This window comes from Solea senegalensis, linkage group LG9 (assembly GCF_019176455.1).
Source record: "Solea senegalensis isolate Sse05_10M linkage group LG9, IFAPA_SoseM_1, whole genome shotgun sequence".
Classification (NCBI taxonomy): domain Eukaryota; kingdom Metazoa; phylum Chordata; class Actinopteri; order Pleuronectiformes; family Soleidae; genus Solea; species Solea senegalensis.
In genome coordinates, this window is record NC_058029.1 from 20,021,201 (window position 1) to 20,039,234 (window position 18,034).

The window sequence follows — 18,034 nt, forward strand, 5'->3', positions numbered from 1 at the left end:
TTACTCTAACCTTAACCACAATTACTACTGGCCTAATCCTAACCCTGACCCTAACCTTACCCTAACCCTAACCTAACCTTAAAACATATCTTCACCTTAAAATATAGTCGTTTACATTGTGCTGAGTTACTTTTTGTCCACACAAGGAAGACAAGTCCCCATAACTGTGACTGTGTAAACAGGTTTAGGTCCCCACAACATTAGTAATACCTGGACACGAACACACACACACACATACACACTATATTCTCTATATTCAGTCCAATAATCTCTCATGCTGACTAATAAAAGTTATCACCACCTCTTTCTGCTGTTGTCTTCTTTCAGAGCAAGCTTGCAAAAGCAGCACTAACACCGCCACCCACCAGGTGGCGCTCAGGCTCAGATGAATCAATTTATTTACATTTGACGCGGATGTTTCTCCTTCCAGCAGTCACTTAAACTTTCTGTACGCTGCTACACCTGCTACAGGTTGGTCAATTACCTTTTCAAACATTTAAACTTGACAAACCTGACACATTTCACACGTTGCCTCTGTCGTGTAGCTCGTTAACACTGTTAATTGTTTTTGTTTTATCGTTCCTGCGCTTCCTGTTCATTCCTTTATCTTAGATATTGAGTACTGCTGAGGTGAAAGTTGCATTTTGTCTGGATTAAAAAAAGGGTTTACACTTGTTTACTACTGCATGTCATAGGTACGTGCATACATATTGCCACTGCATTTTAAAATCACTGCAAATAGCCGCATTTAGTCATTTAAAAGTGCATAAACAGGCAATGAGTCGTAAAATCAGTCGTGAAATTGCATCTTGATTGTGTGTTGTGTTGCACTTGCTCATCACAGTGTTGTGTGACTTCACATGTGAGTCCACAGCTCTTAGTGAAGACAGTTTCTCAGAGTGTCTGATGGGAGGGAGGCGAACACTGAACAGGGAGTAACCAACCAGGCTGTAAATGGGTTCTTAAAGTTGTGGAGGTGGCTCATGTGGATGTCACTCAGGTGTGGGAGTGGAGAGCCGACAGTCCACTGAGACACGGTATTCTCTCATTGAAGCCTTGAAAATGTTGTAGATAAAAGCTGAAAATCGTTTTGACCTTTACTAACTTTGTATTGACCTTCGCTGATTTAGTGCTGGCTGTTGTATCACACATTACGAGGGTGACTTATAGAGCAGAGGCTGCGGGCTAAATGTTCTCACGTCAGCCGTGGATCAAAGGTCTGTTTGTCCTTTGGATAATGATTTACACACAGTCGGCCTGGGTTGATGTATAACTGTACATAGATAGAGCGCTTCAGAGTGCAGCTCTGCAGACTCATACATGTGGAAACTGAAGGTCAAATGTCAAAGTGCATGCACCTGAGCAGTGACACACACTTAATCCAGATTTCACAAACTCTCTGACATCAAGAACCCCAAACTAAATCTGCAATGAACTGGAAATAAAGGCCCACGAGACAATGGATAAATACAACAAAATGTCAGATACAAATCTGTTCTTAGGACATGATATATATCATATATCAGAATAATGTGTCAGGCAGCATGGTCCCATCTGAAAGAAAGGATAAGCAGATTCAGAACACGTTTTACTTTGAAGTAAAAGACAAGACGGGGTAGATATTAAGAGCAGGTGTATTTGGTCTTTGTAATGAAAAGTCATAACAGCTGGAAACATGCAGATAAAGTGGGTCAATTACTAGGACAAATGCTCCTCTTGGGTTGGGTTGGAGTGACAGAGCTGATGTAATAGCCACTGAAAAAAAGGAGAATTTATAAAGCCCTGTTGCTGCTGCAGAGCCGTTAGAGTACTTCAAAGTAAAACTGTGCATTTTGGGAAAACACAGTATTTTCCTCCTTTGCCTGCAGTGACTGAAGTGCTGGATTTGTGATATTCCTCTGGGTATTTTGTGAGAGATGGATTGTTAAGCTGTTTAATGTGGAACCATGTGATGTGCCACACAATAGGAGATCACTGACTGAGCATGAAAGTAAGTATGAGCTCAGAGCTGCAGATCCAAAACAACCTCGCTCTGCACGAGATCTGTACTGTACGTCTTTTTCCACTCTGTGGACACGTGTGTTGGAGTTTTGTGTCTCTGATTGGGAAACCTACAGTTGTGAGCATTGATTTTCAAAGACTCTGTAGCGAGCATTTAGCGTCATCATCACTACCTTCTGACACAGATTAGCGTGATATGAGTTATTCAATTGAGTTTGGTCCTCAAAGGATATTCTAATCATTTGAATGGCCCTTCATAGGAAAAACCCTTATGTAAAACAATATTCAACCCAAACCCAGAGAGAAACTCCTTCAAGTACTTAATCAATTTATCTAATTAGTCATGTATGTTATTCCAATGTATTATCAGACATTTGTACTTAAATTAATATTTGTACTCTCAGTGAATTACTTACCAACAATAATAAATACAGGTGGTTTATGTTTTAAGTTGTTCTACTTCTAGGCATTTAATTTAACTTAATTCATGATCAATTAAGACATTAATTATTAATAAATGAGTACACATACAATAATGAAAAATAATATATAAAAAAGTAAATGTAAAATATAAGATTACTAGTTTTCAAAGAAGTTTCCTCCGGTTGTGTCTGATCTTGACATGTTTTGTTATTTCAGTTTGCGAAAACCCTAATGATTAATCAAGTGGTTATTAAGTCTAGAAAACAACAACATATTTAGTATGAGTTAAATGATAAATGGTTATTAAACTGTTGATGTAAAACAATTTACTTATCAATTTATAACCCGCCTACTCAACAGAGGGTAGAAAAGGGTGTGAAGTAGTTCACAGATAGTGTTGATCATCAGAATTAAGATGATGTGACCTGTAAAAGTGTCACTACCTTATGTACCATGTATTTTTCCCACATTTTTTCGCATCCTCTTGACCCACTTAGTCCTACACCAACTAGGTATAATCACCTCTCTGTTGCACGCAGTTGATTCGCTGTGAAAGCAGCGAGTGGGTGGAGAGTTGCAGCACATGGTGAGAGGGTAGAAATGAATGAAAAAGTCTGACCTGCACTCAAGACTTGAAGAATAACGGGTGCAGAACGTGAGCTGAGTGAAGGATAAAGACAGAGAATCAAATCTAGAAAAGTTACAGAGAAAGGGAACTTTTAAGATTCACAATTGGAGGAAAAGGACATTTTTGGATTGATTGAAGGTTTACACAAAATGGGTAAGTAAACTAATTCCATTTTTATATACAGGGGTGCAGAGTTAAAAGGCTGCCATCTTAGTGCACTTATGTTTCCTGAAAAACCAGCTTTCTGCTATGTGAATGGCATCATAGTGTCTTGATGTGCGTGGGAAAGAGAAGACTGAGCGGACACTAATTCTTACACTCTGGAACTTTAAATGTATCATATTTTAGTGGTTATTTGTCTTATTCTAGTGGCAGTGACACAGCGATTTAAAAAGTCATTCCACCATGAACTTTTCAGGAATCAATCTGTTGAATCTGTTTGAAAAGGTCAGATACTGCCCCCCTCTGTGATATTTGTCAGATGCAGTTTGACTAAATATGCCCTCCTACCTTGGGGTCACTGAATGACTACACACACAGAAATGTTCTGACCTGCCGTCATGTTGGAATGTGGCCCAGTGCAAACAGAACAGGCTATTTTTGGTATATTGTGGCCACGCCCATCACCTGCTTCACCTCTCTTATCAGTCACAGAGGCTGTGCAGCCACTGATATTCTTGCATCATCTGTGTCTTTTTTTCCCTAAAGCCTTCCATTAGGTGTCTGTCTGTGTGTGTGTGTGCGTGTGCGTCGTGTGTGTGTCCCATGCATACACTCCTGGATGTGTCCGGGAACAATCTCAGTGGGACGCGTAATGATGTGTGCGGCAGAACTGGGTCACAGTGAGGTGCACAAAGAGAGGAGGGGGGGGCATAAAGAGAAATAGCAAATCTACAGGATAGAAGAGCTTATTTATTCTGCAAATGCCCTTAAAATGTTCACCAAATTGATCCGTCTCAGATTTTATCTTTGGAACAAGTGGGTGGACCATAAATTTAAAGCATAACACCAGACAATGAAACACCTTACAGCTTAAAAATAGCCGAAGTATATTTTTTGAATATTTGTCCAGTGTAATTTACCAGATGTTTGGCTTGTCAGATTCCTTCTTTCTCTATCTCACCTTCTATTCTTCCTCCTCCTTTGTCCTCACCTCTCGATTGTCCTGTTAGCACCGACCTTGGCTGTCACACTCTGGTCTTCACTCTGTCCTCCTCTGCATTTGGCAGACATTTCAGGCTTGACTGACTCTGACATCCTTTTAAATGGATGCCATTGTACTGACTCAAGAGACTCTGCCAGGTACCACAATGCACACATGGGTTCCATTTATGGTTTTGTATTTATTGAGATCTTCAGCAGCAGCAGTGACTGGCGGGGTCATACGGAATGACATACTGTCGTCATCCTAACAAACCTGTGCTGTGTTTGAGATCGTTCTCACCAAAGTTATTTAAATTAATCCAGAGGGAAACATGTATGTGTGGACCAAAGACATTTCAATCAAGACCAGCCTCATGGTGATGAAAGAGTAAAGGTCAAAGTCACAACACTCACAGTCATTACACCATAAAGACAACTCTAACAGGTTGGTTGTTGTGATTCTTTAGCCTGGACTGTTGATAGGTTGTTGTTAATATTCATTACTGTATACATTTATATTATTAGATCATTTCATTTCAAAGCTGCCCTGCAATGTCTTTGTATTCATGATACTATATGTAATGTAAAAGTTATAGTAATAGTAATGTACCCACAGAAAATGACTGCAGTTGTCCTTCATATTGGAGGATTTAATATTTTTACAGCTTGTTATTTTAGTTTTACAACTTGATGTTAATTGTGTTGGTTGCCTTTCAACCTCCAGCAGCAGCAGCAGCAGCTGTTTTATCTGAAAAAAGCTGTCAAAGTTATCACATGCCCAGCATCAAATGGTCAACCAGCATAAAAAGCAACACATTAGTGAACTCAAGAGCCAGATATCTGTTAGAAGACAGCTGCAAGAGGAGTCAATGGTGGACTCTTTAAATGTGTCATGGCCAGTCTAACAGATTTTATTGTGAACAAAATGTAAGGAATATTAAGATTGTGGAGTGAGGGAAGAAGGGACTTGGCGTGACAGGCAGACTAGAAACACAATGAGCAGGGATCTGAGGCAGAAGGAGAACAAATGATTACCAGGAAGAACTCAGACACGAGAAAAATACTCATTTGACCACGAGTTTTGGACCTCATTGACACAATGAACATACTGATAATGAGATAAGGAAAGTGAAGGAGACGAGCTGAGTGGGTGATGAGGCTCAGATGGTGCTGGCATCGTCCAGGAAGGAAAAGAGAGATTTAGACAGACGTAGACAAACTGGACAAATCTGTCTGTTTGGTCATGAAAATACCTGATGTCTCAGGTTTCTATTCATGCAGAAATAGAGGGTAATGTTATTTTCTTTTTCTATTACATTATGTGTGAAGTCTGAATCTTGCCTGAGTCTATAAAACAACCTGCCATTAATATATTCACTATATTCCATATGTTGCATTAATATCAACCTCAGTTTGTTTTTGCAGAATGTTTTCCAGCATTTTACTTTAGATTCATATGTGTTTTCAATAACAGGCGAAAAATTGTAAATGTTTGTTTTATGTGTATGACAACTAACAGCTGACAGATTCAGTGTTACAGAAATAACTGTCAGAAACATTATGTCTGACACACATTTGCACATTGTTATTTATTAAGAATTGGGTCGCAGTGGTTTACCATCTTTGTGCGCACATATTCGACATGTGTTTTCCCTCTGACTAAAGTCTGCTGGGGTGAGCTAACACTGGCGTGTGGCAACACAAATTAGTTGCACTCTGTTTGACACTTCATTTGTACTCACAGGTGGAGTTGGCAGTCGAGCTTCTCTCCCTGCCGTCACTCCATTGACAACTTTTCTCTGTCACTACAGCTTGCTTCAGACGCTACTCTGAGGTGATGTCACTGCCAGACTCTTTCATCCAGCGCCAGCAGCTGGACGCCAGCATGGCTGACACCTTCCTGGAGCATCTATGTCTGCTGGACATCGACCAAGAGCCAATCACAGCGCGCAACACCAGCATAATCTGCACTATCGGTGAGTGGGACAACCTGCTGCAGAGAGAAAGTCTTCCTTTCAAGTTTGTTTTCTGACTGCCAGCTCCTCTGGGCTGGTGGGACTTCCTGTTGTTGCCGCTTTTCTGCTCAGAAAAAGACTAAACTATTAGAAGGAAAAACAAGACACAGTGGTGCGAATTGTAATGTTGTTTTTTCAAGGTTGGAGAAGTGGTTAAAAAATTGAAAATGCTTTAAAATTGTTAGTGTATTTCTTTCACAGTAAACGGTCACATGACTGAGTAGTTTGCTTATTAGATGGAGAAATGAAAATAAGTTGTAAAAGGAAAACCGCTCCATCTGGACCTCCCTTTCTCTCTAAGTCATTATGTCAACATTTCCCTTACATTTTTGAATCCCTCTGTGGTTACAAAACACAGGTTTGGTTGCTTATAGCATAACACTGTCTCTTTTAGTGTGATTTAAAATAGTGACATAATCATTTTTGACTATTTCCTGTATGTATTCATATTAATATGCATTTTACCACTGCTGAAAGTGTCTGAAAAACCTTGAACAGTGAAAGTGCTTGAGTGTGACCTTAGACGATGTATGTGGACCCTGAATACAAAGACTGAACTCCAGTGCTTTGATTCACAAGATAATGGCTTTGATTCACTAACAGTTTTTTTTTTTATCATTGCTTCATTATTTTCTTAAATATCAACATAATTGATTTCACTCTGACATCCTCAGATTCCTTATTTTGTTGAAAGTAACTGTCACATATTATAGCCGCTGAGCATTTGTAATTTTTACTTAAAAACAGTGATCATCATCTTTAATTTTCTGTAATAGTAATGTCATGGTTTCTCTTAATCTTCTTCCTTTTAGGCCCTGCATCCCGTTCCATCCCCAAACTGCAGGAGATGGTGAAGGCAGGGATGAATATCGCTCGTCTGAATTTTTCTCATGGCTCACGTGAAGTGTGTACACCTCATAAATAGAATCATAAACACAGTCACGTACCATTCATGGTCATTCATGTAGTGATTCTCATAGTGCCTCTCTTGTTTTGTCTCTTAGTACCACGGTGAAACCATCAAAAACATCAGAGAGGCGGTGGAGACCATAACCTCTGATCCTTTGTATTATCGGCCGGTTGCCATCGCCTTGGATACGAAGGGTCCAGAGATCCGCACTGGATTAGTGAAAGGGGTGAGCATGTTATGCATCGTCTACCAAACAATTTGAATCAAATCAGTCCCTGAGGTGTAAGAAAATATGCCAACAATGCATACTTTTTTCTTCAACTGAACAGGAGCAGGTAGCATGGACTCATTTCCTTATGTCTCACCTGATTATGTTGTTCTTAAGGTTGCTGTGTGAACTAATAACTCCAGACTGTTAGAAATCCCTCTGTGTTGTGATTTGCTTGTCGTGTCGGTTGCACACTGTCCATCGCTGTCATTCTAAATATCTGAAAAGAATCACCAGAAGCACACGGCCTCAAACACACCTGAAAGTTGAAGCTCAGCACGGCATTAATGCTGGCAATGGATGGAACAGGTTTCAGTGTGGCTCATGTTTGCAGTCTGGTTTTATAAGAACAAACGGTGCACAAAGTCTGAAATACTTGATTGTTACAACCTGGCTTAAAGGACGGACATAATATGGAGACCACCGTGGGGTATGCAGAGAAAGCTCTGCCCCTGTGCTGTGCAAGACATTTGTTTTCCGTCTTTGAACGTTACCTGTCCAGACTGCATCCACAAAGCTTGGAGCACAACAGGCATAGAGCCAGTTGTTTTAAGCAGTACTTTATTTGCGGAGCGTTCTATTGGCAGAGCACAGCTTTTCAATGTTTGACACACACATTCGTGAGAAGCCAAAATTGTGAGGGTGATTAAAACATGATTCTGCCCAACTGAACATCCAGGTTTATTTTTATCCCTTTGTTGAAGAATTCCATGGGCACGTGCCTGTGTTTTTAGCCATAGTCCATCCACATGCAGCTTTCTCACTTTACTAGCACTGTGTAGCTGTTGTGCGTCCGCCTTGCCTCCATCGTTAGAACCTAAAATACATCACTCTGTGTGCAGCACGGGAATGTGAGGTCCCACTTCACACCTGAAACTAGACTACGACTATCTAGAAATATGTGATCTGCTCATGTGCACACCAGCCCTTCAGTTACAGGCCTTTGGAGCCATTACACAACAGAAAGTGATGCATCAACGTACTCTATACCAGGGATTCCCACTGTCCCAAAGGACACTAAGTTTGTCATAATGTTTCCTTTGTTGCTGTAAATTGGCCTTCTGCAGCTGATGCTTTCATCATAATCACTTGAGGTACCATGTGGGAAAAGAATATCAGGCTGATGACACATTTTTACTTCAATTGTAATCACTGTTTTATGTTTTGGCTGAAATATAATATTTGTTATTAGCTGTATTTGATTTATAGAAATCATCTCAGGATCCCTCTACTGTATACTGCAGCTGCTTTCAGAAAATGCTCTGAACTCTGGAGATTCTCCACAGATTGTATGTGTGTGCAGAATGTCCATGTTTAGTGTTTGAATGAGCTCATTGTGAGGACACAGAAGGAGAAACTCTAGATAAAACACAGAGAGCAAATGGGGAAACTCTGGAGAATTTGACTGAAAACAGTTAAGTCTCCATGTCAAGTTATAAATGGCGATTGTAAAGCCTAATGGCAGAGGGAACAAAAGATATTTTAAGCCACTTAGTTCTGCAGGGTAATGAAATGAGCTACCCACAGTCACTGCTTACCTGAGAGGCCAAGACACTGTAGAATAGGGGTGGGAATCACAGGATCCCTCACGATCTGATACGATACGCGATACATGACAATGGCACGACAATCATATCACGATTCGGCAAAATATCTGTCTGACAGAAGAAAACAAAACGTCCATGAAAAGTTAAAACTGCAGGATTTCTCTATTTATTCACAACATAGAGAACAATAGTGCATAAAGTCTATGTACTGAACGTAGCATGCAGCAAAGGCAGCATGAAGAAGATTGCTAGTCACCACAGCCTGGTAAAACATGTGGAGCATCTCACTGCACACCTGGAAGGACTGGAGTCTCGTCTAGTCTAGTTGTCACTGGCTGAAGAGGGGGCATACACCTGCGAAAATCCACCGCCACCTCTTTGGTTTTTGTTGTGTTCAGGGCTAGATAGTTCTTCTCACTCCATTTTGTGAAAATCCCTTGTCAGCTGCCTGTACTCTCCTCTCCTCCCTCTCCATATTTAATACATGTCACAATCACCGTATCATCGGAGTATTTCTGGATGTGGCATGACTCAGAGTGGTGCATGACATCCATTGTGTATAGTGTGAACAGGAAAGGGGCCAAGGCAGTCCCCTGTGGATGGAAAGTGCTTTATAAATGAAGACTGATTGATTGTTTGATTGAAAAATTCTGCAGATGTATTTGGCGACCCAGTCTCTGAGATGATGACATCAGAGATTGAACCACTGTCATAATTGTAACATGCCAACAGAGAATGTTCAGTATTTGTGTCAGTAAAAGCAGAACAGGAATTATTTTTCCATATTTGTGAGAGATACACTGTTAGCTGGTTCTTCTGTGGGTGGTTAACTATATGCAGGACTGTTATTTACAGTATATCTGTTTAAATCTCCTTCAGTACACGCACAGGCTTGAAACTCTTCTCTTTTTTTTTTCAAACCACACATGCTAACAGCTTTTACAGGGTTTATTTTTTTAACAAGTCCAGTATGTTAAAAAATGCTATTTTATGTTGTACTGAGCTAAAAACCTTGTTCCTCCAGTGCCCTTTGCTTTATGTGTTGATGAAAAAAGAGATGATGGTGTTTACCTGAAGGCAACATTACTTCTTTCTTTTCTTTTTCCTTACACTGTATGTCTTTCTGTGATGTTAACTCTGTGTGTGTTTGAACAGAAAGTGGAGGAGGAGGTGGAGCTGGAGAAGGGCAGCAGTGTTCGTGTGGTGACAGCAGAGAGTGACAAAGACAAGACAGATGGAAAGATTATCTGGGTTGATTACCCCAGTCTTTCCAAAGTCCTCCAGAAGGGAGGGAAGATCTACATTGATGACGGCCTCATTGGACTCAAAGTCACAGAAATTGGTAACTTCATTCATTACACTGACTAAAATAAATAATGTAGAAATGATATTTCTGTGCTACTATCCTTATTACTTCTTATTTTCTCGTACTTTATTTGTTTTGCAGTCCAAAGAGGTTTGAAACCACTTCCTCAAGTAATGTATTGATACAACAGAATAACTGAATACAGTGTGTGCTTGTTTTACAGTCTGCTTGCACATATACTGTACATACCTGCATACAGTACAGTATGCATTCCCACATTGATTTAAATATATATGCAGTATAAACGCATAGTACTGCCTACACACATCCTGGCATTGTCATTCTGCTTCTCATTTCATTAGCCTTCACATCTATTCAGTCGTGTTCACCTAATGACCTCTTGATGATTGCCTTTGTCTCTCATTGTGAATGAGATTTTTTTTTTCATTTAACGAAACCTTGCTAAGCTGAATAAACCATTCATCGTCTTTCAGTTCCCCACATTGTGTCTTTGATAATGAAATTCTTCTTCTTTAAAAACATAGATTGTTTTTTTCAGGTTTGAGTAACCTAGAGTCGAGTCAGCCATCACAATCCTTTCAGAACAATGTTTCTGTTCGGGGTTTTTCTAAATTATGGCTTAGCTCAGGTACACAGTTGTTTAATTTAATCCCGAACAGCTGGAAGTTGAGGGTGAGTGGGATTCAAACCCTAGGATCTGTTTTAATTGTCTTAAATGTCCTTCGTTCCTTCTGGTTTGCAGGTCCTGACTGGGTGGACACAGTGGTGGAGGCTGGTGGACTGCTCTGCAGCCGCAAAGGCGTCAACCTCCCCGGCTCGGAACTGATCGGCCTGCAGGCGGTCAGTGAGCGAGACGAGGCCGACCTGAGGTTTGGGGTGTCTCAGGGTGTGGACATAGTGTTTGCCAGCTTTATCCGCTCGGCCCAGGATGTCAAGGATGTGCGGCGAGTTCTGGGAGCGCATGGAAAAGACATTAAAGTCATCAGCAAAGTGGAGAGCCGACAAGGGGTTCTGAAGTGAGTCACAGAAAAAAAAGCTTCTGATTTGAAGTCACTTAGGCATTTATTTTTGAGTGATGTAGTAGCTCAAGATTGTGAGTCTGTCTTAATGTGACAGAATTTATGCTGCTGATGGCAATTTGCCACTCCTGTGGACAGCCAGTGAGTGATGGATGGACATATGTCAGCTCAGGACGTGACACATCTGTATTAAATATATTTGTGTGGCTGTATGTGGGTTATTGCTGCCACTTAGAGTCCAGTGTGTGATAATTACGATATTAGCAGAAATTGAATGATCTACCCACAAATACGTTTGTATAACTGCTTTTAGATAAAAAAAAAACCTTTAACATTTGAAAATGCAAAATGCCAGAACATGCAAAAAGAAATGAGCCTGTTTCTTACTAGGTATATAACGTCAGTAAACATTTTCCTGAGGAGTTAATGATGTCAGTTTTCTTCAACAGATCGTGATTTCAGTTTTTTTAATTATGTTTTCATTCTGAGGAACCCTGGTTGCAGATGACGTCTTAGAATTTCCGATTTCAAAAACTGAGACAACGGTCTCACCTTCACTAAATCTTACACACTGGACCTTTAAAATATCAGACTCAGTTTATGTTACTGCTTTACATGTTTGTGATGCATGTCCTTTTTTAAATCCCCTGCAACTGCATATTTTCTCAAATCTGTTGCATCGTCACGACTTCTCTGTTGTGACATATAGATGTGGTTCAAGTGCTGTCAATTTATTATTCTGTATTTCTCCCTTCTGATGCCTGCTAATTCCACTCTCCTTTTTTATCCTTAATGCTCACATCATTCACTATCTCATCCCCCTTAATCTGTCTGTCAGTTTTGACGAGATCCTGGCTGAGAGTGACGGTGTAATGGTTGCCAGGGGTGACCTGGGGATTGAGATCCCAGCAGAGAAAGTCTTCGTTGCACAGAAGATGATGATTGGGCGCTGCAACTCTGCTGGCAAACCTGTCATCTGTGCCACGCAGGTCAGAGCCCACAGAGAGCATGATTTAGATGCAGTTTTCCACTTAAACTACAGTGTGTTAACAAAATCCAATGTGGCATTGGTCGGAGTAAACTTAACATTAATGCAAGGAACTGAAATGAAACACAAACACACACCGACCTGTCCAGGTGAGTCATCATCAAACACATATACACATTTTCTCTCTGTGTACACACACACATTCCTGCGTACACATTCCTGCAGCCATGCAGTGTCACAGTGCCGTATCTTATTTTTGCTTCAGGCCTTGATTCAGAGTGACAATGTTATAACACACACACACACACACCACACACACACACAAAAAAAACACTAATTAGCTTTAGCTACCTACAAAAATGCAGTCTCTCAGGCAATGCTGATCATTGACTCATAATACTGGTCTCTGGCATGTCTATGATCCGGCAGGGTCATGCTCCTTTTCTGATGTTCATCCATTCATAAAGCCATTATCTCTTCTCTACATTCTCCACCTCAATCCTGTGTTCCTCACATCACTCATCCCCCTCATCTTCGACTGGATAGATAGTGATCAGACCCTTTGTATTTTCAAATGGTGACATTTTGGTTGTGGACTCGCATGAATCTGTGTGTGTGTGTGTGCGTGTGTGTGTGTGTGTGTAGATGCTGGAGAGCATGGTGGCCCACCCAAGGCCAACTAGAGCAGAGGGCAGTGACGTTGCCAACGCCGTGCTGGATGGAGCCGACTGTGTGATGCTATCCGGGGAAACAGCCAAGGGACTGTTTCCTGTAGAGGCCGTCGCAATGATGCACTCGGTATGTGTTTTCTGTGCGTGCAGTGTGATTCTGTCCATTCTGTTACATCTGACGTTGGCGCCTTTCTTGATAATCCCGCTCACTGCTCTGTGTCTGTCAGATCTGCAGGGAAGCAGAGGCAGCCATTTTCCACCAGCAGCTATTCGAGGAGTTGCGCCGCCTCACTCCTCTCTCTTCTGATCCAACAGAGGTCACAGCTATAGGAGCTGTGGAGTCCTCCTTCAAATGCTGTGCTGGAGCCATCATAGTCCTCACAACCTCTGGCAGGTGTGTACTTCATACTAACCCTGTCATCTTAAAGAGCATTTTGGCAATTCTGCAAAACCCTGGACCTCATTCAACATGTGTCCTTTTAAAAACTGGCACTACTTTCATAAATTAACATTTAATATGTACCTGACTGCAGCTGAAATAGAGATCAGAAAGAAAGAAAGCTTGTTAGTCTTACTTAGTCATTCATCCAGCTTGTGGTTATTGAAGAAGATTTGAATCAAGGAAATACTCAAATTGGTTTATATCTGAAGACATTAAACATATGACCCTAGAGTCTTCTTTATTTATTTCATCCTAACTTTAAATGTTTTACTAACCAGCATATTTAAAGCTCACTAAAGGTATTTCATGATGTTTACAACTGTGACTACTTCTTTTTAGTCTTAGCCTTTAAATATACATTTACTGAACAAGGTATAAAATGTCAATATATCTTCATATTTACTGTTCAGATGTCAATCTTTTGACTCTCAGCAGCATATTTGCCAAGTGGAAAGCTCATGTTTGTTGCAAATAACATTGTGGTCACTCTCCCTTTAGTTAAGATTAAGGAAACTGAGAAACATTAATGTTGCTGTCAGCAAAAAGTTGAAACGACCTGCTACATGAAAGACCCACTGAAACTCGTACATGTTTTGGCTTAGGACACAAATAATGAGGTAAACAAATGTACACTTTGAACATTTTTCCTACAGACCTTTAAAGGTTTGAGTTAGTCTTCAATAGCTGAGCGGAGGTACAGATTTAATATTGCAGCACTGTTTTCTCCCTTTGCATCTTCAGAGGTAGGATGTTGTGGACTATAATGTTTATTGTGTTCCACTTTTGTGTTTTTAGTGTATTTCTGTCAGTTGCTTTGTAAGCTAACTTTCAGTCTTGGAACATTTCTTCATCAATATATCATAAAGTGTATCCATGTGTGATAGACCCCATATAAATAATATGAAGAAAATAATAAATAATGATTGGAAATGCTTCCAGTTTTCCCTCAGCAACCTGCCATCCTCTGTGACATGTGTTTATCTACCAAGCAGTTGCAGTTAGTTTTGGATCAATGCTGCCATATTATGACAGCAGGAAAAAGTGTTGAATGACCTTGAAAGAGGGTTTATTTGTTGCAGTGAGCAACAAGAGCCTGCTCAGCTCGCTGTTGTTTCTATAGGCACTTCACCTAAAGTCACTATGTATTTACATCTATGAAAAGGCATCATGTTCCACTGTCCTGTGCCCCACCTCTCCTCTGACCCCGATCATTCCTTTCACCCCAACCGGACGAGGCAGGTGCTGCACTTTTATGAGTTCTGTCAGAGATTTTCCTCCATAAGGGTTTTTTCTGAATTGAACTGAATTGAATTAATCATCATCAAAACATCCACATCAATTGATCCACATAATGATAGTTGGTAAAAGGGGAGCACTGAGGCTGGTGTGGAAACATCGTGTGTCAGCAGTGATAACTCACTTTTCGTCCTTGTCCCTGCAGATCAGCACATCTCCTGTCCAGGTACCGGCCTCGCTGTCCCATCGTCGCAGTCACCAGAAGTCCTCAGGTACATTCTATGAACTCACCTCAGACATTGATCTCTCCTTGTGTTTACAAACAATGCCGCTGTCTTCCTAGAAACATGACCACATTGTTGGCGACACCCTCCACTCTGAAGAGTATTTGATGGAGTCAGTATTTACTGTCAGTGTCTGCTGTCAGTGTTAACGATGCCAGATTAGTCTCACTGACAGAATATTGATGGAGTTTTATTTTGAGTTTAAAATATCTCACACACTAATTTAAAGTAGGTCAACATACACCTATGGTTGTTGCTCATGTGGGGATAATCTGCAGAGGTCAGGGGATAATCTGCAGAGGTCAGGGGTCAGAGTCAGAGCCAGAGCAGCACATCTGGAACTGCTGCTGCTTTCATGGAAGCATGACACTGTGATTCCGTATAATTACTCCAAAGTCAGTTGCTCATCCCTGGAGTTGATATTAATTTTTACCAAACTTTTCTTTTTACAAACATAAAAGTGTACGATATATAAGTTGTAATATAACCCATTTTTGCTAGCACTGAGGAAATAAAGAGCCAAGCCACTTTCTACAATAAAACAAGGCACTTTCATAAAACTTTTATATATCTTACTCTGAAACAGGGAAATAAAAACATGAAATTAGAAGAAAGGTCAAAAGGTAATTTAAGTAAAATGTGTTTATTCGGCCAGTTTCACTATTGTTGGTTCGTGTTTGTCCTGGGGCGCACGACTTGCATCTATTAAAGCAGGTTGTATCAGAGCAAATGTGTGTAGCAATAATATTTATCTGCACAGCAAATTTAAATTTCTTTAGATTGTTAAAATGTCAAAGATGTTTACAGCTGGGACCACTACAGGTGAGAATCTAAATTAAGTCTTGATCCAACATTAAAGGCTACTCAAGTGTTTAGAGCAGAGTATGACATCACACTCCTTTTCTGTTTGCTGTTATCAGAGCCTTTGTTTTGGCCTGAGTCCAGCGTTTAAGTACCAAAGCCAGACCCGTTAATAAATATGCTGCATTCAAATGCAGTCGTTTATTGTCTTCATACGACCAGTTCCCAGTCACATTAACAGACGAAGAAGAAGGAACATTGAGTCTTCTACCACACACTCAGTGTTACATGTCTGTTTTCATTGGTGACCAGTTGGACTGGTTAGGCACAATAGCTCACTTGGATTAGTTGTCACATTTTTTTCTGGCATGTGTGCTCAACTGTCTATATAGTGGCATTCAAGTGCTTCATAATGGACCTTTAACCCTTACAACACAGAGCATTTTGACTGCTTTTTTTCATTACTATGTTGAATGTATATACAGAGGCTACAAGAATGTGTCTTATGGCGCATTTCCACTGGCTCTACTCGCCTCACCTTGGCATGGCACGGCACGGCACGATGAGGTTGCATCGCCACTACAAAAAAGTACCTACTTAACGTGGGCGGAGTCATCACTGCACGGCTGAGTGAGACTGCGGTGACTTCGTTTTATGCGACACACACACGAGTGACTAGTCACTTTAAACCAAACTTCTGTAGTTGTTGGAGATTAACCCACGTTTTAGGATTGTTAAGTAGTTTTAACTGATCTACAATTTGGCACTATTCGGCTTGATTTCTGTCCACACGTCTCCAGAGTACAGCCTTCTACTCCACAGATTACAGCGGCAGCGGTCTGTGATGCCGCTCGTGGTCGCCGGCGATGTCCCTGAATACACCACTCCACTTGTTAAATATAGAGGTTTCCCTGGTAGTTGTGGGAGATTAACCCACGTTTTTAGGAGTGTTAAGTAGTTTTAAGTGCTTTACAGTTCGCCGCTGTTCGGCTTAATTTGTGTGTGGGACGTCTCTTCCTGTGATGTGACTCTGGCCAGTCAGCGGCCGGCAGTCTGACCAATCATCGCATAGTAGCTACCTTCTTAAGCACGCTTGGAACCTTGCCAGAGCAGGTACTAAAAATAGTACCCGGTACCATACTACGAGGCGAGTAGAGCCGGTGGAAATGCGCCATTATATCCTTTTCTTCAGCACAATTGTTCTGTACTGTTCTGTGCAATCTGATGAAAAAGACTTTTATTTTTTATTTTTTATCCAACTATGCAAACACAGGATAAACACAAGAAAAGAAAAACTGTCTATTTTGTGACTTTATCATCATATCATCAATCATAACTTTGACAACAGCATCACATAAGAAGATGGGAAAATGCATTTTGTTAAGCTTGAACATCTCCTATAAACACCCCCCCCCTCCCAGGATGTCCATATAATGAGTTTTGTGTTATTACCGAGACGATACTAAGGGTCCACCTGCAGCACTGAACTGTGCCACATTAGCACTAAGGGTAAAGAAAACTACTCAAGACTGAACATTAAATGAAATTATTGCTTCACGAGTTTGTCACTGCTCTTTTCTTCAGGTGGCACGTCAGTCCCAGCTGTTGAGAGGAGTGTTTCCTGCCCTCTTCCACCCTCTGCCTGCTCCTGTCTGGGCCGATGATGTCGACAACAGAGTCAACTTTGGCATGGACATAGGTCAGTGTGTGTGTGTGTGCTCTTATTGTATGTACTTCCATATTGTCTTTACTCACACTGGCTCTCTGTTTCTCTCGCCCACCTTCACAGGTAAAGCAAGAGGGTTTTTCAAAACAGGTGACATGGTGATTGTGGTAACAGGCTGGATCCCAGGGTCCGGTCACACTAACATCATGAGGGCAGTGAGTGTCCAGTAACAACCTGAAGTGAGCTGAACTCTCTAAAGTCTGAATGACACACTGACCGTACTGACTGTACTGACCGTACTGCAGAAACATCACTGTTACTGTTACTAAACCCGAGTGCCTTATTTGGAAACTGTGAATAACATGTTTTGAAGCGATGACTCCCTTTAAATAAAACTTGAAGACGAGAGACTGATGCTGTAATCATTGAGCTATACCCAGCCTCTTCATTTCTATTCTTCCATTTGAAAGATTAGTAGTGAATTAAACATGAATATTGTCTTTGTCGGACGTTATTGAAGCATATCGTTATTAGCAAACGTCAAGATAAGGCTTTAATCTTCTGCCCATAGTCCTGAGCTCATCTCTGTGGCCGTGCCATTCTTTTGGCTTTTATGAGCAGTGCCGGCACATGCAGAGATGGCGGGGATTGGACCACACCTCCTT

The 18,034-nt window shown here is 40.9% G+C and overlaps 1 protein-coding gene across 2 annotated transcripts; it reads left to right on the forward strand.

Moving 5' to 3' along the window:
• Positions 1 to 189: 189 nt before the first annotated feature.
• On the forward strand, positions 190 to 17,777 carry pklr (pyruvate kinase L/R). 2 transcript variants are annotated; one of them, XM_044034868.1, is made up of 12 exons: positions 190 to 471; positions 6,007 to 6,171; positions 7,023 to 7,114; positions 7,215 to 7,346; positions 10,091 to 10,277; positions 11,005 to 11,278; positions 12,120 to 12,270; positions 12,915 to 13,067; positions 13,168 to 13,334; positions 14,824 to 14,890; positions 17,288 to 17,402; positions 17,493 to 17,777. In XM_044034868.1, exons 2-12 carry the CDS (start codon positions 6,033 to 6,035, stop codon positions 17,597 to 17,599), a joined length of 1,584 nt encoding a protein of 527 aa, XP_043890803.1. In that variant the 5' UTR covers positions 190 to 471; positions 6,007 to 6,032; the 3' UTR covers positions 17,600 to 17,777. The 2 variants fall into 2 exon arrangements, with proteins under 2 accessions (XP_043890803.1, XP_043890802.1); XM_044034867.1 differs by lacking the exon at positions 190 to 471 and adding an exon at positions 2,953 to 3,205.
• Positions 17,778 to 18,034: the final 257 nt, after the last annotated feature.